Source organism: Lepidochelys kempii, chromosome 1 (genome assembly GCF_965140285.1).
Source record: "Lepidochelys kempii isolate rLepKem1 chromosome 1, rLepKem1.hap1, whole genome shotgun sequence".
Taxonomy (NCBI): Eukaryota; Metazoa; Chordata; order Testudines; family Cheloniidae; genus Lepidochelys; species Lepidochelys kempii.
Window position 1 is genome coordinate 156,199,745 of NC_136380.1, and position 22,085 is coordinate 156,221,829.

Here is a 22,085-nt window from a genome sequence, read left to right on the forward strand (position 1 = left end):
TAGCTTGAGAGGAGTGATTGAAGTTACATTTGGTGAAAATAATAGTTTTCTGCAAATCAAAGTAGTTTTAGGGAATGGAATTTGTTTTTGCTTTGTTGGGTGGTGGATAATTATCCCCTGAAAAATTTATGTGAAAATTTACCAAACATAAAACAGCTTGTTCATAAACACATAGAGTAAATCATTTAAAAAAAAAAACCAACAACTTCCTAGCCAATCAGCCACCAGCAGTTGGGGGATGGACTGGCCCAGGATGTTTGACATCTTACTATTATGGTGGTAGGGAGTTAGAATTCCCTTAGATGCATGAATGCATAGTAGGGATGCTAAATGAATTTTTGACCTGTCCAGTCAATTGTCTGTAGTTTTACATGACTCTGTGGAAAAATGACCATTTTATGCTAGACTGTCTTCTGAAATAACTGATGCTGTATGTTACTGGAAATCTGAAACTCCCAGATTTCACAAGACAAATAACAGTTTTAGCTATTTGAGATACTGTGGTTTAAAATTAAATTCAGTTGCTGAATCAGGGCCTTTGAGGGGTAGGTGCATGCACTAAGACTAGGAGTAGGGGATAAGAAGGCTGTGTGTTTTTGCAGAGAGAATGTGTATGCTTTAGTGCATATAACATGTTTTTTCTGGTCTGTGACCTATCCAGTCAGCTCCACCAGTAATTAAATAACAGCAGAAAAATTGTATTTGCTTCTTTCTGATTGGCTTATGTACTGACAATATTACAACATGGTGCTGTTATGCATTTTCTCCATGAGAGACAGGTAGCTACTTTTGTTTTTGTTAAATTTGGTGTAATCTCAATAAGTTTTGTGGTATCTGATTTACAAGTTCAGGTTTTTGCATTGTTTCTATGTAAGCATAACACTGTTACTGGCGCACATGTGCATATTCCATCAATGCTACTGTCAGATTTGAAATCACTAATAAAATTTATTTGGAAATAAACCTAAACTCATAATGAGTTACTTATGGTTTTTAAAGTCTTTACTATTAAATTATTTAGTTCTTATTAAATGACTGTTTTTATTATAATTAATTATTTTACTTTCCCACTTTTACAGTTCAGTTTCACATTGCCCACTTATATGAAATCCAGGTAAGTGTTAAGCTTTTTGTACTTTTGATGAAATATAGTCAGTGTATTATATAATCAGTGTGAAATCCAGCCCACTAGTGACACTTTTGTGAATGTAAGTTAGGCGGCACATGCTTTGTGATGTTCGCATCAACTTATGTTCATTAAGAAGATAATTATAATGGACGAACAGCTCAGGGAATGTAATTCGTTGTTGTAAGTTTGAAATATTGCACATATAAGAGGCTGGCTAGCTATTTTTTCTTAATCTTTGTATTTGCCAGTTCCTAGATACACTGTCAGTCATTTTCAGGCAAGAACTAAACTTTAACTATTGGCTAAAATTTCTTTGTGAAATTTTAAATTGACTTTCAATACAGTAGTTCCTAAAACAGTTGCCAGATGCTCTAAGGCTCCATATGTGTGAACATAAAGAAACCTATAAATGAGGTTATTGCCAGATAAGATGAGTCGTCATCTGCAGACTGTAAAGTTATGCTGTTATCAATTCTGGGCCAAATTCTGCCCTCAGAGTTTCCTCAGTAGGCTTTTGGTAATGTATGGACAGCTTATCCACCAATTTGAATGAAGAAGCCAGGATGCAAATAAATGTAACACACTAACTATTATGTATACCTTCAAAGTGTGGTGTAATTTGAGTGAAAACATAGTCACATAATGTGCATTGTACGCTTTCTATTGTGTATAGATATAGATACTAGTTGAAAAAAACAAGTAAAAGATGTGTCCTGAAGAACACAGATAAATAGAAAACAAAAGCTATTGTGAACAAAATAATGCCAAGTAAATTCTGTGCTTTCCTCAACTAAAGGATAAAATAAATGTAATTTTTGTGGGTGGAGCATAAATTGACTGTTTTGTGAAAGTTAAATCATTTTTAAAAAAACCATGTATATTTTGTAAATCAAACATCCAGATCCTCATATCAGGTGTCTTACGTCAGTGGTTTCCAAACTTTTTACTGAGGTGACCCACCCACGGTCCAAATTTGTGGGGGGCCAGGAGGGCAAAATTATAGACTAGGTTTGTCCTTCGCTGCTGCCACCAGTGCTGCCTTCTCATGCTGCCAAGGGAGCACTGACTACCTGCAGCAGCGTTCTCTGCCCCAGCACCGCAATGCTAATTCTGACCTTGTGCAGAAGGCAGGCTGTCATGGAAGGTTGGTTGAGCCAAACCTGAGTGGCACTGTAGCCATGCAGATTAGGTTGCAATGTCACTCACCCAAATTTGGACCAGCTGCCCCTCTGTCATTGACCGCCTCTTCTCCGCAACAGGCCAGAATTACCATTGCAGTGCTGGGGCAGAGGTCATGGGGCAGGTCATGAAGGAGGGGCAGCCGAGCCAAACCTGAGTGGTGGTGCTGCTGCTTCTTTGTATGGCTGATGTGGAGCAACAACTATAATTTTACATTTAAAGACAGATAATTACGTCAAGAGTAAGGTGGCTTGGGTTGTTGCTCTGAAGACCGGGAGATCGTTGATGGATGTTCTGTCGCCGGGTTGCTGGCATTAGTTGTGATTTCTCATTTAACAGAGTGGGCTGTGTGAAGGCTGGCATTTTCCACTCCCGAGTGGTGATATGGCGCTGTGACCCCATGCACCAGAACACAATGCCTGGAGTAGGGAGTTAGGGTCAGCCCCACGGGACAGGAGCTACCACTGTGGCGTGCGTGCAGGGTGGGCTCGCTCTCCAACCCCCACCCCACCGGGCCTGTGACCCATTAAACCTTCTCATGACCCCATCATTTGGGAGAAACAGCTTTATATAATTGGATGATGGGCATTTACTCTGAACAGTGTTTCGTCTGCGCTGAATTTTCCAGTAAGGTGTGTCTGAATTTAAAGCCTTATCTCAACACAGATTAGAGCCAAGAACTTGGGCTCTGATACTAGCTGCTGTAGTTCTTACAGTGTAGATGTACTGTGACCAGCTTCAGTAGTGCTTCAAAGGGACGATCTTGTATGCTCTTATCCATTTTTGTGGCCATTCTAGGTGCATCCAAGCCAAAGTCTTTTGCCAGTCAACTATACATCTGTGTGGGATTGAGGGTTCCCATGGAACCAAAGATTCTGTTTAAAAACAACTTTTAAACAATGTGATGTTCTCCTACAGTTAACAGTGAAAACAAATATAAATAAAAGTGAAAATCACTTAATTGATTTTCATTTTCCAAGCTGAGCAAAATTCAGGAAGAAAACCAATATAAATAGCAAGAAATAGATTGGATTTTTAAAATTTTAACTTTTAATATTCTGAGTAATGTAAACAAGAACTTTGATTATAGCATGTTATTTTTAAGTTGTGTTTCTTTTAAGATAACCTGCAAATTTAATTAATTTGATTCATTTTGCCTAACTTGGTCATTGAATTCATTTTGTGGAAAGCCTCATATAGCACAACAAAGACTATATAAGTACATTTTCAGTGCTTTTCTACAAATGCTGTGCAACATAGTATATACTTCAGTCCTTACCAAACAATTGTTTGTTTAGAATGTAAATCTGTATTCTTCCTATACAACTGCAAATTAGCTCCTACAGTGGAAAATGCTGATTTTTCATTCTCCTAGAACTCCAATTTTGTGGCAGTTGCATGTCTTTTCCAGCAAGCCCACCTAGTTTGGTGTTAATATTGGAATAAATAACCAGAATTGGAGCTGATTACTAAGAAATACCCATTTAACCAAAATTGCAGTGGAGTTTTAGCAGTGTGGGTCATCATGTTTCAGTTTAAGTGATATCAAGAGGAATATACACATGTTTAATTGATTCTGCTTTTAATATGTGTAAGTGAAAAATGCATATATACAAGATTATAGGCTTGAGAGGTTATAGCCCAGAAGAAGGGCTATAAAAATAGAACTTGTCCATCTATACTGGAGTACAGTATTTTAGATAAATGACATACATACAAATCATTGTTTTCACCAACATAACTAGAGACAATATTGAAAAGGAGAAATGTATTATTCTGCTGTGCCAAAATTAACTAAAAATTTATAGTTTATACATGTTGCAACTTTTAAATAATGTGATACATTTAAAAATGTAATTTTTAAATCTGAAGTTTTATTCTATAAAATGCAAACTGTATGCATTTATGACGAATTACTTACGTTCAGGGCTAAGGCTTAGAGAGAGTTCTTGGATACAGCAGAGCTGTTTAAATGGCAGACTGATAAATTGCATGCATACTTAGTTGGGACCAGGAAACAGATTAACTGCACTGCATTTCAGTGAGTGAGCAATGTATAAATGGCACACTTTGTGTTTGTAAGCCTGCTTGTACAGATAAGTATATTTCGTGGAATAAATATTTTTATTTACTTGGATCTCTAAAATATGCTAGAAAGGGTGTCAGGGAAGTTTTAGACCTTTTCTCATGCTGAGTAGCACCTTGCTCTGATGACAGGTTTCAGAGCAGCAGCCATGTTAGTCTGTATCCGCAAAAAGAAAAGGAGGACTTGTGACACCTTAGAGACCAACAAATTTATTTGAGCATAAGCTTTCGTGAGCTACGAAAGCTTATGCTCAAATAAATTTGTTGGTCTCTAAGGTGCCACAAGTCCTCCTTCACCTTGCTCTGAGTGATTCCACTAATGTCAGTGAGATATTTTTGGAGTAAAGGTCTGTTCAATACGAGTAAAAATACCAAATCTGCCCAAATTGTGAAACAAAAATTTCAGTTGTTTCAATGCCAGTAAAATTCCGCTAAATCTCCTCCGCAGTACAGTTCTTCGTTCAATTCATGATTTTTATGTTCTAGAATGATTGCTAAATATATCACTTACCTAAACGCAGTTTTTAAAAAATATTGTATACAGCACTTGTTCCTAAAGCAAATAGTTAAATATTAATGTTTGCGAGCACAATCTCTTCCTGTAATATTTTGACAATAGATATTTTGATTCTACCGGTTTAAGAATTGCCTATTGTAATGTTATCCATGTGGGCTTCAGATATGATAATAGTGTAAACAATGGGCGAGATCCTCAGCTGTTGTAAATCAGCAACGTTCCATTGAAGTCAGTTGAACAATACTAATTTTTATCAACTGAGACTTGGTCCAATCGCTTTTCAGGCATTGCTCTCACATGCTGCAGTGCAACACACCTAAAATCAGTGACAAAACTGATTCTGTAGTAGCACATTTAGTTAAATTATTTTACAGTTTTTATTTTAATAATGAATCCAGTGCACTTAGCCTATTTTTAACTGTTGACAACATTATTAAATGCTGCCCAGGTTGTTAGAGTGGCGTGATATTGAAGGGTATGTGGCTGGTTGACAGGTTAAGGAATGAACCCTCTAATTCTGAATTCTAGTCTTGAGACTTTCAAGATTCATAGGCCAGAAATGGATCATTATGATTATCTAGTCTGACCCATGTAACTCAGACTATAGAATTTCACAAGTGATGCCAGCATCAAGCCTGTTGTAACTTCTGGCTGAGCTTCAGAATATCTCCTAGAAAGTCATCCAATCTTGTTTTAAAGACTTCAAGTGATGGAGAATCCACCAAATGTCTAGGTAAGGTTTTCCAGTGGTTACCCTCACTGTTAAAAATTCATATTTCTACTCTGAATTTGTTTAGCTTCGACTTCCATCCACAGGATGTTGTTATGCCTTTATTTGCTGGACTAAAGAGCCTCTACTATCAGAAATCTTTTTTCTGTGTGTAGGTACTTAGAGACCTACATGCCTATGGGTGATCAAGTCACCTCTTAAACCTTCTATTTGATAAGCGAAATAGATAAGCTTCTTTAGTCTCTTACTGTAATGGTGTGTTTTCCAGACCTTGAATCATTCTTTTAGCTATTTCTCAAACCTTTCCAATTTGTCAATATCCTTTTTAAATATGGACATTAGGACACAGTATTCCAGTAATACTCTCTCACTAATGCATTGGTCACCCTGTTTAACCTTTTCACGTATTGGCATATTAGCTTATTTCTAGCACTCTGTATCTTCCCCAGTAATCCAAGATTTATTAAATATCAGTGAGTCACAGAACTCCTTCAGCCAGTTCTTTCAGAACTCTTGGGTGCAAGCTATATCTAGTCTTGCAGATTTTACAATGTTAACTTCAGTAGTTGCTGTTTAACATCCTCCTTATTTGCTACTAGAATAGAAAGTATTTCATACTCACACCTTTCAGTGATATCATCCAGTTTCTTTCCAAATATGGAACAGACATATTTATTGAACTCTTCTTCCTTTTCCTGCATCATTGACCATTTTACTATCCCTACCTAGTAACAGACCTATACCTTTGTAAGATTTCTTTTGATCCTGATGATAAATTTTAAAAATTCCTTCGTATTGTCCTTAACCGTAATGGGCATGAATTTTTCAGATAGTTAGCTTCCCTTATCAGTTGTCTACGTTCTGTGACTGCTGAGTTAGTCATTGCTATCAACTTCCCCTTTTTCTGTTCATTCTATATTATTGCTGCTTTCACTTTCCTTCTTAACCAGACTGATATTTTAATCAAGAAAGTCCTGTCTTGTGATTGTAGAATTTGGGCTTTGGGGCATATAGCAAAGATAACAACTCCTAATAATCATTCATATTGCTTTGTTTAAATGTTAATTCCCTGTCAATTTTGCTTACAGTTGCTTTCAGCTTTATGAAATTGTCCCCTTTAAATCACCAAAGATAGATAGATATATTTTTACTACTCAGGACTATATTCTGTTTGCACATAATCGATGTAACTAGGTTGTGAACATTTGCATCTCGACAGTCACTAACGTTTAGTTCAGTGGTCAGTTGATCTTCCTCAGAAATTAGGTCTAATTTTGAATATCGCTAGCTAAACTGTAATACATTTTATGTAAGGAAATTATTAGAATTTTTAAAAATTCCAAAAAAGTTGGATTAGTGGTAACATGAGACCTCCTGCATGTATCTCCCAGATTGAAATCAGGGAGGAGTAACTGAGGAATTAAGGCATTTAAAATAAATTTACCATTAACAATAATTACATTATATACAGTATATATAGTCACAATAACAGACACAGATTAATGCTGTCAAATAAAATTCAGCTGTTTTGAAACACTGCCCATTCAAATAGCGAAGGAAAGAGTACACAGTCTGAAAGCCTTTTTCATCACCATGGCCCTGAACCTATAAACTATTGTGATGGGTTTTCCGAGGATGCAACCTGGAACTGGGGTAGCGCTGAGCCCTCTCTTACCAACCTGGGCTCCCTCTCACACTATGATGATGTACAAGCTGCAAACCTCTCCACGTACTGCACTTACACAGACATCCACAGGCAGGGACACACGTAGTTGAATTACATGAATGCTTCTCCCAGCCACTTATGAACCAACAACAGAGAGTCTCCAGCCAATTCTCTCCAGCTCCCCAGCTTAGGACCCCAGAGCTGTACCATCTTGCTCTGGTCAGAAGCCTGACCAGTGTAAGTGTTACCCAATCCACCCCTCCCTCATTGTATAGAGGACATGCACCGGCTTTTGTTCACTGTGCAGAGGTTTCCCTAGCACTTCAAGCAAAACACGCTGTTTTAGGTAAAATATAAAACAGATTTGTTAACAACAGAAAGATTTTAAGGGATTATAAGTGGTAGGCATCATGGATGGAGATGGTTACCAAAGAAAACAAAAATAGATGCACAATCTTAAATTCTATAAACTAGACAATATTTGAATCAGACAGATATTACAAGCAGGTTACAGATCTTCAATGCGTAGTTTGGAATGCTCCTTCAGCCTGGAACCACCTCCCCAGTTCAAAAGTCTTTGTCCTCCAGACATGTTTCTAGGTGTTGAGTTGTGTGGGGGAGTGAGGCCAAGTGATGATGTCACTTCCCCTCTTTTATAGCTTCTTCCAGCTTGCTGGAAAGAGACTTTGCTATGACTTGGATCAAGCAGTCTCCATTGTATACTGTTTCTAGGATAGTCCTTGAGTGTGTGGACTCCCTTTAATGGGCCATCAGCAGCATCTGGCTGCTCCATTGTTGTACCCGAAAGGCTGATTGTGGGTGTTCCCAACCTCACAACATATTTCAGTAACACACACATAGCAAAACTTTATAACTTCCCATACAGTGATAGCACATACAATCCAATAAGATATTAATGTTTAACAGATCAAGACCTCTAAAATGATACCTCACAAGGCATACTTTGTACAAAACATATCATAATTATATGACAGTGGTGAATATGAGGGCTCCCTGGTGCTGCTTTGAATTAGAGTGCCACAACTACTCAGAGGTTTGCAGCTTGAGGCCCCATGCTTCTACCGTACATATGAATTAGAAAATGAACACGTTCATGATTCAAGCACATGTTGTATAAATAGAGGATGACAAGATAGAATATCCTAATGTTGCTAATATATTTCAGTACCTTTAGTGGCTGTGTATATTTGAAAATCAGAGCTCCCAGTATGACTGAAATCATCCTACTACCGGGCAATAAACATCTAATGCTACCTACAGCCATAAGTTATAGAAAAATAGATTTTAAAATATTGACCTTTTTTGCATCATCTACAAACTGCCTCAGTCACCAATATTAGAGCATGGCTACACTACAGCAGCCCAGCTTTGGCGGTGTAGGTGTAGCGCCATAGTGCAGACGTTTCTTACATCAGTGGAAGGGGTTTTTCCACTGATGTAGTTAATCCACCTCTGCAAGAGGCAACAGCTATGTTGACCTTGCTGCATCTTCACAGGGGGTTAGGCTGAGATAACTTCAGTGCTCAGGGTGTAGTATTTTTCACAGCCCTGGGCGAAGTAGCTAGGCCAATCTTATTTTTAAGTGTAAACAGGGTCTTGGTTTTTGTTTGTTTCTGTTTTGGAGTTTGTGGGAGGAATTTACAAGTTTATTGACTGCACTCTGTTACTATAGCAATGAGCTCAGTAGACACCCTGACTAAAACAGTATAGAAGTATAGGGCCAAATTTAAGAAAACCCATTTTGACATTGCAGTGACCATTGGTTTGAATATAAATGGCATGATGCATATGTAGGAAACCTGGCTAAATCACTCTTTTGCAAAAATTTTCCTCTTAATTATATTGTTTTATGTATTGACTTTATACCAACTATTATGTCTTCAGACAGGTTATTCCACTGCACTATGTATCTCCATCATTAAAGCTTTCATTGCACTGTATACAAGAAATTTTGTTGTAGATTTTCTTGGAATGCATTTGTGTGCTATCAGTGCTGTGCCACAGTTACTATTGGTAGTAGGATATAAATTTTATGAATAATCCATTTCCTTTCCTTCACCCTCCACCCCTCCTCCAGAGAAAGTATCACTCTGCAAAGGAAGCTTATGAACAACTTTTGCAGACCGAAAACCTTCCGGCACAAGTAAAGGCAACTGTCTTACAGCAATTAGGTATGTAAAAGCAAGTTTTCTTTTATTTGTATGTGTTTGGATTTGCCTCTCTAGTTGTTTTTATTTTGCTGTCTGTCTTTGCAATTAATAATAAGTGCATTCAGAAGATGCTTTTTGAAGGCTCTTTTTCCAGTGAGTCAAAAATTCACTAAATATCATACATGAGGTTTTTACCCAAGTTAGAGAGAATAACAACCATAAATAACCTCTCTACTAGTAGAAGGGAGGGGAGAGACAGATCTTAAATGAAAACTTTATAATTTGTAGGGTTCTTGGATATTATAGTGATTTATACTAACAGTACATTGTGTAGTATAGGAGAGAATTTTGGTGAAAAACAGGAGCGGTTAAGCACCAGTTGCAACAAAATACTTGTTTCATTTGTAGGGAGGGTTTATAATGGAAACTGCATAAATGAGTGAAAAGAAACGTAAAAGCTGGAGTCATTTTCCATGTTTTGGAAAGTTCAGGTATCTTCTTTTAGTCTAGATTTTCTACTGGATGGGTAGAACATTCTTAATTTATCATGTAGGTTTTATAAAAATAGTTTCAAAGTATATTCACTTTAATTTTTTATTTAATACAGTGAATTCTTCATTCACTACTATCATGTTTTTATTTAATTTAATATTTTTAATATTTATTTAGTCTGCTTTCTTCAGTTTTCCTTTCCTTTTTGATAATTGGCAGACAACTTCATCAAGAATTTGTCTATAATGCTTGCCTTTTGCGATGTAGATTGGTTGTGTATTGCTTGGATTTAATTTACTTAGCTTTTGATTTTCTGCATAGGAGTAAAAATAAATAAAACTTACTGAAATTTACATCTCCTATTTAAGAGCATGAATGGTAGAGACACCACAGCAGCTACAGATCAAATTGATTTGAGGAAATAATCACTAGTCCCTACTTTTGAAACCCATAAGTGGGGCATGGGGTAAGAGAAGATATTCAGATGTAGCTCAGGTTTTTTGCAGTCAAATAAGGCAATGGTCTCTCCATTTCAGTTTTTTCCCCCTAAAATATTCAGAAGTATATTTAGTATTCAGAAAATAATAGATATCCTTCATTCACAAAACACAGACATACAATGGCAATACAGATTTCCACAAACGTTTAAAAAATGCTTTTATACAGTATGCTAGCTTTTATAAGTAGTGAAAGCGTAGTTCGTTCTCCATAAAGACTCAGTCTCCATGAGTGATGATTATTTATGAATCACTTGTTCCCTAAAAATTATGTTGAGTGAATCTACTCAGTCTGGATAGTCGACCACATTGTGATAAAGTGGTAACTTCCTTATGGGCAAAAGGACAGAACTGCCTGAACCAAAACACTCGAGTAAAATGATATGCAGCTTATGTTTCGGACTGCCAGTCAGATGTGCTCCATCAGATCCATGGTGCTTATCACAAACATGAACACTAGTCGACTATAATAAATCAATTCTTCCTCAGGCAGAGTATGACCCAGGTGTGTAAATAATTTGGCACTAAGGAAAAATAAAGGTAAATGTTATCTCTGCCAGAATGGTGTAAAAAGAAAGCTTATTGTATGCTGCTGGCAAAAGAAGTGAAGAACATGTTTTTATGAACATTTGTGTCTTTATGTTGAATTTTTTACTTCCTGCAAAAGACAGTTCTAGCAGCAAAAAGACTTCTTTTTTCAGCTAGGAAATGCCTCTTGAGCAAGATGCAAATTTAGATGACGACCAGTCCTCAGATATATGTTTAGCTGAGAGGGAAAAGGACTTTAGTTTGGGAGGGGAACCTTTGTATTCTGGCAGATATATGTGTGTGTGTGCACATCAAATATTTCACAGCCATCATACCCAGTCCTATGAGGTATAACGCAAAACCCATGAGTTAGTTTCTTCCATTGCTCCGTCATTCTTCATTTAATATATTTTGCTACTTGTATAGACAAATAATAATTCTTTTTAACCTCTAACCTAAAATGACATTGGTTTGTAAAATGAAATGTTGTTTTCTTTGAGATCCAGTAATCCTTTGGGTAAGAGGATTGAGTTCAATCATTTTGAATCTTTTAGACCACCCATAACCATTAGAGTTTGTGAACTTTTCCTCTCAAGGCAAACGGGAACTGGTCTGTTAAGTGCAGGAACCCAGTGTGCATGTTCAAGGGCTTTTGTCCTTTAAGGCCACGAATTCTGGGAGGTATAGTCCAGAAGGAATGATGGGGATACAGTCTCAAAGTCATATGGCTGATCATGTGAGCAAAGTAGGAAATAGAAAGCAGTCTCTATCTTCATCAGTCCGAGAAAAACACCAGGGACTGGGGAAAAGCTGGTATACGTATATTTGATGATGGTATATTTGATGGTATACGTATATTTGATGGTATATTTGAGAGTTTGAGTTGCTGAAGAAGCAAGGAAAACAGAGGCACAGCAGTGCAGCTAGACTGAATGGGTACAATGTAAATCTCTTACAGGGTACATTTTGACCTTGGTTCTAGAACAGCCACTGAATGCTTTGAATTTAAGAACTTCTCTATTTACCTAGCCATTATTGTTAGCAGACCCTATTTTAAAGGATACCTTTTAATTTGTTGAAAATTAGATTGTGGGATTAGTGCGTTATCACTTTTCACTGTGTTGCATAGTCCATGCCTTCGCTAGGTACTGTAGTCAAAACTTACTACCATGTTTTGGGGTTTGTTTTTGCCAGGGACCAACATCTGCCCTCAGGTACAGCAGTTGGAGTCCAGAAAAAAATCTGATTCAAACAATGTATATTTTGTATCATTGCTTTTCAGCCCTCTCCTCCATTCTCTTCAGAAATGTCTCTCATAGAATCTGTTATGTCAGGAAGTTGTCATCCATGTTCAGTTGGGATCAATAGAATAGTTTCTCCAATAGGACGAAAGGAAGGGTATCTTCCTTTTTTTCCCTTATACCAATACTTTACCTTATTGTGCTTATGGGCAGAAAAGAGGCCCGGCCTCACTGATCTGTGCCATTCTGAGGGGTAGGTGTTGATGTTGATTTTTTCCTCCTCCTCCCGCATGTTATCAGGAAGATAAAATGGGAAACAACCCCTATCTTAGTTGCTCCAATGTGGCTTGCAAGTTCTGGTATCCAGATCTTCTGGAACTATCATAGGAGCTTCCCTTCTTGTTATTGATGGTCACTGGTATATTTACTGAATGTTCCACTAAGGGTACAGCATGTTTTCCTGTGGTTATGCAAACTTTCATCAAGAAAGAAATAAGCTTCCCTTTAGCAAGAGGATTGAGGAAATGTAGTGCATTTTTTTGCAGTTTCATTCCCATTATCCTACGCTATCTCCTTTATTTCACTCAGGGTTGTCATTGGTCAGTGTACGACACCTTTCTCCACATCATACACCTATTCAGACATATTTTTTTATGATTGTCCTAATGTAAATAAATAACTCTTTCAAAAGACTAATATTTTCCACGAATTTGTAAATCTGCACGGATTTGGATCTAATTTTGAACGTGATTGTTGGAGCCCACAGAAGAACATTGCTTGTATCAGATTTCTGAATTTTTTTTTCCTAGTGGCTATCTGGAGAATGAACGATCTCCAGGCTTTTAGGATTGATTCCCGTTTGCAGTATTTCATCAGGTTAAATGTGGTCCTTTTCCCACAGTAACCTCTTGTTCCCTATTTTCAACACAACTTGTAGTCTCCAAGGCATTCCCAGTGCTTCTACTGACTACAGCTGATGCATGGGAGGAACTTTTTATGGGCTGTCTAAACCAAGTGCTCCAGAATAAGTAGCTTTTTCTTCCTGACTGTCTATTATAAGAGCTTGGAAGTTTACCTTCCATTCTAGAAGATACCAGGCTAACTTTTACCTCAACACAATCTAAGACTCAGTAACTTAATTAAAAACATTTATTAAGACTATCTAGAGGAAATCACTCATATACTCTGCAGCGAAATAGGTAGGAATACTATGGGTACTGGCCAGTTGATTACTTTGCTTTACTTTGTCTAGCATGTGGAGGGGAAAGTGTGTTTCATGTAATTAGATTTTATTGTTATGGATGTGCACATGGTATAACAGTTAGGGTTGTGAGTCTGATTTCTTGACTTTTGAGCACTTCCCTTTGTAACTTTTAATGTTGTTTTACGATAGGTTTTTATGAGTAACCTGTCTAACACTTAACAGATATAAGAGTGGGGTGTGTGAAGGTGTGTAAATAAAACATTTTATATAAAACAGATATGTCTATTATATGTATTATGATGTTTTGTGATAGTGCCTGAGGGCCAGGATCCCCTTATGCTGGGCACTGTACAAACACATGACAAAAAGTTGGCCCCTGCCCCCCAAAAGAATTTACAATCTAAGCATTAGACAAAAAAGAAAAGAAAAAACAGACAAGTGAGGGAGCACGAGGAAACAGGAAGATAATACTGGTTAACATTCATAGATTCTAAGGCCAAAAGGACTGATTGTGATCATCTAGTGGGTCTGAACCTATTTACCATTGTGAGCTGCATATGCAGCTCTCTGTGTAATGTGGGCCGCATCCACACAATATATATACACTACCTGTTGGCCCTGAGGATATCACATGGACTGCAGCTGTGTGCTGATTGGGTTGCAGTTTGAGAACCACTGAGCCAGGCTGACCTTGCATATAACTTCCCCTAAATAATTCCTAGAGCATGTCTTTTAGAAAAAATCCAGTCTTGATTTGAAAATGGACAGTAATGAAGAATTGTTCTCATGGTAAATTACTGTCACTGTTGAGAGTATGCCTTATTTCCACTCTGAACATCATATGCGGTGGTCTCAACACACTAGCTGCCTAGCAGTTGTCATACTTTTTGTAGGCATTACAACAAAGGAGAGTTTGAAGAAGTACAACAAAGTAGTTTTGAGAATTTTATAGGGAGCTTCTCCCATGTGTGAGGGGCAGCATGAGAGAGAGAATGAAGGTGCTTCAGGATGAATAAAAATGATTTAAAAAAAATCCGATTTTTTTATTTAAATTGGATTTTTTTGATAAAATGCTTTTTGGGGAAAAACCTATCTAAAGATAGTTTTAATTAAGATACATTATAGCACAAAGATATCTCATCATGGAGTAGGGATTATAAATTCTAATTCTATAGTATGAGACAATATATTCATGTAATCTTTAAGAAAAGTTTTGTAAATGAGTTCCAATAGTTCATGGATTAGGGACCCAAGTTTATGGGGTTCCAGGGGCTTCTGTATAGATTATTTAGGTTAATCTTGCTATCTACCCAATGGAACTCAGTGCTCAGTCTAGAAGATAGTATCAGAGATGCTTAGTTTTGCAGTTCTCAAACTGGATTTGTGTCTCCAGAGATAGCATGCTGGTTAACAGCAAAAATGTTTTAAAATAAATATATACAGGTGAGAAATAACAGACCTCAACCCTATTGTCCATCTGCAAATTTGTGTACACAGAGTCAATCCCTTACCTCTCTCTAAAAGTGCAAAGTTTCAAAAAGTTCAATGAATAGAAGATTGTAGGGGGCGGAATAGATCTGGACAAGGAGAAGAAGTCTGGAGATAAATGTGAGAAGAGAGGTAGAGGCAGTAGAAACAAAAGTAAAACTGTTTGAGCAGCATATTCCAGAAGTCTTGAAGTCTTTCTGAGTGTAGCCTTCGTTAATTTGAGATCTACCATACCATTCTCTCACTAGAAGAGAGAACCTATAATGGCAGCAGGCTGTAAAAGAGACCCAGTTTGGGAATATTTTAATGAAGTTTCTTTACCTGTGGGTAAGACAGGCATATGTGCAAAATGCAAAAAGTGCAACAAAGAAATGCAAGGTCTGGTTGCCCTAATGAAACAACATCATGAGACGTGTTCCTTCTCAGGAGGAAGCTGCATTGAAGTTGATGAAAGGAACATCACTTTAAAAATGTATAGTCTGTACCTTCTAAAAATGAAACCTACGTCTATCTCTGAGTTGTGAAGAATATGTATTAAGTTTATAACAACCAACAAGAATGCACTTTTATGTAGAAATCCATGATTAAATCGAGTCTTCCTGACTAGTGATTTGAATCAAATTAATTTAAATCAAATCCACCCTGAGGTGCTTGTTTGAAAATTTACAAGTCAGCAATGAAGGCTGGCATTATTGGTAGAATGGTAATAGAAGTCAAAATCTCAGCAGGATAAGAGAGATGATAGGTAGCATGGGGATAGTTCATGAAGGGCCTTGAAAATGAACACAAGTAGTCTTGTGTTGAAGGCAGTGGAGAGGAACGAGCCAGTTGGGTGCAAAGAGAGGGGTGACAAAGTCAAAGCGATGACAGGAAAATGATCTTTGCAGCAGCCTTTTGAATGAATATAAGTGGGGCAGGATTGCATTTGTAAAGGCCCGAGGAGAGCTGCAGTAGCTGAGACGTGAGATGATGTGGGGGGGGGATCTAGCAGTAGGACCATCTCAAAGGTGAGGCCCAGGTTACGGTCCTGCATGCCAGAGGGAGAATGGTGGTATTGGCCATGGTGTCTGAGGAGAGTGTGTGGGGATAGATATATAAAACATTTAAAAAGACAAACGGGGGGGAGGGGGAGTTAAAATTTGCAGTGCATGTATTGTTTGCTTGCTAGCTTTGGTTTTTATTTTTAAATTGAAATTGTAAGAAATAAGGGTGTATTGCATAGATTCATTTCACTTTCATGTAAGAAACTGTAGCTATATAACAGAACCCTTTCGCTATAAAGATTGTGGACCAGAATTTTAATTTGCATAAGCAGGCCCATAGCCTCAGAAGAGAAATCCTGTTACTAAACATTTTTCACAGATTGCTAATAAAATGGACAAAAGGATATCCAGGGGATCCACAGTAAAATTAGGGATACTTTTTGTCAAAAAAATAAAAACAAGAGAAAAAGTAAGTCTACTTAAATTAGAATTTTTCATTCCTTTCCGTATTACAGCCCTTTTCTGGGCTCAACCCTCCACAGGCTGCTCACTCCTTCCTGGGTAGGGTTGCCAACCATCCAGGATTGGCCTGGAGTCTCCAGGAAATAAAGATCAATTTTTAATTAAATGTTGTCATGTGATAAAATCTCCAGGAATACATCCAACCAAAATTGACAGCCCTATTCTTGGGTTCTGCAGGATTTTGTCCCAATCTTGTATAGAGCAATGCCTTCCAGGGCTTTTTCCCTGGAGTCCAAACCCTTCTCTCCTTTGTATCAGGATGTTTCTGCACCACCTTTTCTGGTGGCAGACAAGAGAATCCCCGCCCTCTCTCTCCTTCGGGTTCCAGTCCAGGAACCCTAGGACAAGCAGCCACACTCCGCTCCGTCAGACTTTTGCTGCTGCATCTCTGGTCTCTCTTTGACCTGGGCCTTCTTTCAGGCCATTTCCCACAGCTCCCCCTTGGGCTTACAGTACATCTGCCTCTTTAAGCCCTTCACTCTCTAGCAACTGGAAAGGGATTGTAGGGATTCTCCTCTCCCTGCACCTTCCTTCTCATCTGGGCTTCCTCCCCACAGCTGGGACTCATCCTTAATTGGATCTGGCCCATGATGCAGATGCAACCAGGCGTGTTAATTGGACTCTCATCCCCACATTAACCCTTCCACTATCAATGTGGAGTAGATGCCCCGAACAGTGGTATGTAGTAGATTTCTTGTTTTTTTTTTTTAAAAAAAAGTGGGTAAATATTATCACCACTACCCTACTCCAAAATGTTAAGCAGCGCTTTTGAGAATTTGGCTTTTGTGATTTGTAACTTCTTTTGTAGGTTGGATGCATCACACCGTGGATCAGCTAGGAGACAAAGCAACCAAGGAAAGCTATGCTATTCAGTATCTTCAGAAGTCCCTTGAGGCAGATCCTAACTCTGGCCAGTCCTGGTATTTCCTTGGAAGGTGAGAGAACTGGTGGTATAGCCACTGTAATAAAGGCTGTGTCGTGTTTTTTAATAAAGCTTGTTTTGAGAGGTTGTGGTTGAATTGAAAATATTCTCTACCGTGTGAGAGCTATCCTGAAAATATCAGTTCGGGAGTAATTTTCCTTTAAAATAAATAACATCACATATTCTTAACTTAAACAAATGGGAAAAATGATGAAACTGCTGAAGTCCAGCTTTGTTATTTTGAGGGAAAATATGCTAAATTGGAAAGATATTTAAGTGAAAGTGCCTGTGCAATAAATGTTTTAATTAGAAATTTAGTAGATAATTAAATAAAGAGACAGAAAATACTCTGTACACGTGTGCAAAAGTGTACATGATTCCTTTTATGCCTTGAACGCAAATGCCTCAGATGTTGTCATCTAAGCTAAATGGCTGCTCTAGTCTGATACTACACTACTCACTTTTTTCTTTCTCGCCTATTGTCACATACATCTATTCTCCTCTCACTGTAAATTGCCAGCAAAAACACTTGCATTTTTCTTGCATACTTCTCCATTCTCTCACTTTTTTACTGTGAAAGTTTCTTTAAAGTTTTTTCTGTACTTATAATATAGTTTGTTTTTCTGTAATATATAAGGTAAACGTTAGACTGGAATAGCTCAGATGTAGCCATTCTGACTTCCAAGATAAGTGGTCCATACTTTAATATTTAACTCTTAGCCTTGTAAGTTGTTTTTTTTTTTTTTTTTTTTGTATTGTAAGTTATTTGTTGTTGTCGTCTTTGGTAAATACTGTGCATTTTATGCCCCTTCTTGTTTTTAAAAAAGATAGAAAAGTTAGGAAGCTCATACTAGTAAACAGTAACTTGAGCAATATTTAGACTTTTAATACATCTTATCTTCTGTAGGCCACAACCGCTTGCGTGTGACTTGATTGCACACTCTTGAGTTAGATCTCTTCCATCCAGTCAAAGAAGCTGTTACCCATATTATGGGGAAGATAGACAAATATAGTGCTTTAACTAAAATAAAATTCTTCAACTTTGATTTTCCTAGGTTTTCTAGTTGTGTGTAAATTATGTTTGAACATTCTTTACTTTTGTTATATTTGAATTATTGTGATGAACTTATTTTAAGTTTTGGTGGGAGTTGAATTTGACTATCATGATACTGATAGGATCCTTAAAATTCCTGAGAAACTGGTTTTAACACAGATGCTGGGACTTTGTTTCATTACGTTTTAGTCTAACTTATTATCTTTTGAAGCTTTTTTACTTAATCCTGGTGAATATTCATAAGTGAAGTAAAATACTGGTAGTGTTTTACTAGATTCCTTTCCTACTGTACCTAATATAATGTAAAAGAAGAACCTCTGGTTTTTTTCGTGCTTAAAGGTAGATAATTTTTGCCTTTATTTTGCTCATATTTGTCTCTATTTTTTTTTACAAGAATAAATTTTCAATTATTTTCTGTGTATTCTGAAGACTTTATCTTCCCTGTTTGCCTGCAATTTAGTTCTTATGCAATGTGTGCAAAACCAAAGAAAATACTTTTCTACTTAAGTTTCAGTATCTTATTTTCTTTCTGATTATGATGGAAGCAGTCATTTTTCCTTGTAGCATAATTACAGCTCACTCTTCTTTGTGTTCTAGTGTTTCTGCTTACCATGTCATACTGCTTTTGAAAATGTTATATATACTTAGAATTCACATAATAAATTATATTAAAAAAAATACAGAACAATAAATTCAGGATTTTTCCTAAATTTGGTTCATCCTGTAGACTAGACTGTAAAACTACACTTTTTATTGTCGTTTAACATTTTATTAAGAATGGTGTGGGAAGGGTATTTACAGTACTAACTGCATACACCCAAAGACGACCTACAAGATAGAATGTACTTACTAAAATATTCCCTGTATTTGTAGTGTCACTATATTAGTTGTCATAAATTCTCTTCTCTAGTATTTCAGCTTCCCTGCCACCAAGATTTAATTTTTTTTAAATGCACACAAGTTGACTACTTGGGAACAGGAAGTTTAATTCTTCCCGTGTTGCAATCTGTATGTAAATATTTTCCCTTTTGCTCAATGAAATACCACAGGTGAAACGTGTACATTTCCAGAATGTAGTATTAATTCTGGACATTAGTATAATGTAGCATGTATTAGCACTTAAAGCAAGTTAAACTTTGCATAGCTGATGCTGAAGAATTAGTGTATTTTACAAATAAATTAGTAATAATGATTCAGAAGTTTTTATTCAGTGTCATTTTGTGTCAAACTTTCAGAAAGAGTGGTTATTTTGGATTAATGTGTATGAGTATGTATTTGCATGAATTTACTAATACCAGTCCACTCTTGGCAAACCATTCTCAATAATCACTTTAAATATTACCACAGTTCTTTCTCTCTTCTCCCAGGTGCTATTCAAGTATTGGGAAAGTTCAGGATGCCTTTATATCTTATAGGCAATCTATTGATAAATCAGAAGCAAGTGCAGATACATGGTGTTCTATAGGGTAAGAATGATGCAGGGAAAAGCAGTACAATAATTGAATTTTAGTGCATTTAAACAAAAGTTTTTTTTTAACACCGTTGTGTTCTCAGTAGAACATAAAGCTCCTAATTGCTAGCTTAATATATTAATGTTCTGTCAACCATGCTATAAATATCTTGACCTTAAAGAAATATGTAGGTATTTGCTCTCTTAAATTTTAATTTGCAATATTGGTTGTACTTTTTATTTTAACTTGTCATGTTAAGGTATAAAAATGTATCATTCATGGTTGTCACAGTGAATTATGTAATGGTGTGTTCCACTTGATGTACAAAAGTTTTTCTTCTTCACTATATGAGAAATACTGAGTTTAGTGGTGGGGTATATGACTTCTTTGTGTTCAGACTTTACTAATTTTGAACTTTACCAATCTTTTTATTCAGTGTGCTATATCAACAGCAAAATCAGCCTATGGATGCTTTACAAGCCTATATCTGTGCTGTACAATTGGACCATGGCCATGCTGCAGCCTGGATGGACTTAGGCACACTCTATGAGTCCTGCAACCAGCCTCAGGATGCCATTAAATGCTACTTAAACGCAACTAGGAGCAAAAATTGTAGTAATACCTCTGCACTTGCAGCACGGATAAAATATTTACAGGTAAAACTTTAAAGCTTTAAGGAAGGGAAATATTTTATCATGTACACAACAGAGGGGAGGGGGAAAATAACATACCAGTTAATGTTTTATTGTTTTATGGTGTTTAACCTGTTTCCATATTTATTGTAAACATATCATAGCTTGAATTATTGTTTTATTTTCCATTTTTAAGTGGGACTCAATCCCTGTAAATAATGCTGTTTTGCACATTACTCAGTTGATGCATATTGATTTACATCACTTTTTTTCTATGTACTGTCTACATTTTTAAGTTGTCATAGCATTTAGAGAGAGAGAGAACACACACACACACTATCTTTCACTCTTGTTTGCAATTTCAGAAGAAAAGAGTTACGAGACCTCTGAAACCAGAGCTCAACTTTATTCTGATTCTCACAAAGGTTTATATTCTGGTTACCCTCTTTATACTTAGCACCTTTCTAAAACCCCAGACTTTAAATCTATTCTCTCTTTAAGACGTAATTAGCTACAGCATTTAGGAAGATTTCGTGGACTTGCTCTTAATAAAGTAGGCTTGTGTTAAATTTGCTTTTTACATAATTTTTCCTAGGCTCAGTTGTGTAACCTTCCACAAGGTAGTCTACAGAATAAAACTAAATTACTTCCTAGTATTGAGGAGGCATGGAGCCTACCAATCCCCGCAGAGCTTACCTCCAGGCAGGGTGCCATGAACACAGCACAGCAGGTGAGAAGTTGGGTTATGTTCTGCAGGTGCCCAGCTTTAAGGGTTCTTTACAATCTGTAGTAGTCAAGCTTATTTTACTGAGTGCAGGGCTGGCTTTCATTAATAAAAAGCCTTTGATTTATTTGCAAAGGGATTTAGATCAAGAAAAGACTCCCTATAATGTGGGAGAAATATGGGGGTACCAATTTAGAACCTTTGTGGATTTTCATGATTTTGAGAGATTTCATCTTAAGTAGAAATGCTACAGTGGTTGTTTTTTTGTTTTTTTTTTTTAAATTAATTCCAAGAAAGGTACACATTCCTTCATTGATGACCATATGGAAACTGATTTTCAGTAACTGAGTCAGCTTCAGTATATCCACACAGCCCTTTTAAGATATGCAGATCGTAAAAGTATGTAGCTTAATTGAAAGAATTAAGAATATATAGAACCATGTTTTTGTCTTCCTTCTGTGATTCTTAGGCTTGTAAACCTCATCATCCAAATACTGAACCTGTACTAGGCCTCACTCAAACACCAATTTCACAGCAATCCTTGCCACTACACATGATTCCTTCTAGCCAAGTAGATGACCTGTCCAGTCCTGCCAAGAGGAAAAGAACATCTAGTCCAACAAAGGTATATATTCTTGTGAATTAAAGAGACCGAGCCAAAATTATACAAAAATATGCATAGAAATTGTGCAGTATCCACAGAACTTGTACTTTAATTGTAATCCTTTGGCATTAAGATGGGGAAAGTTTTAGAAGTTCATGTGTTGAGGTTAGTGCATTTTTCAGCAGTGTATTTAATTAGGAGATTACAATTGAGATAGTAAGTACCTAAGTGCAATACACATCAGTGACACTATATATAGAAGTAAT

General features: G+C 36.8%; 1 protein-coding gene across 10 annotated transcripts in view; it reads left to right on the forward strand.

The window, feature by feature from the left end:
• KDM6A (lysine demethylase 6A) overlaps positions 1–22,085 on the forward strand; it is a 279,893-nt gene that overhangs the window by 187,567 nt on the left and 70,241 nt on the right. For 5 of the 10 annotated variants that reach the window (XM_073359011.2, XM_073358944.2, XM_073358982.2 and 2 more), the window contains 7 exons: positions 1,080–1,114; positions 9,405–9,498; positions 17,241–17,367; positions 19,776–19,874; positions 20,296–20,515; positions 21,087–21,221; positions 21,685–21,840. In XM_073359011.2, coding sequence (XP_073215112.1) covers positions 1,080–1,114; positions 9,405–9,498; positions 17,241–17,367; positions 19,776–19,874; positions 20,296–20,515; positions 21,087–21,221; positions 21,685–21,840 — 866 coding nt within the window. The remainder of the gene's footprint in view (positions 1–1,079; positions 1,115–9,404; positions 9,499–17,240; positions 17,368–19,775; positions 19,875–20,295; positions 20,516–21,086; positions 21,222–21,684; positions 21,841–22,085) is intronic. The other 5 variants (XM_073358964.2, XM_073359031.2, XM_073358975.2 and 2 more) reach the window with 3 other exon arrangements.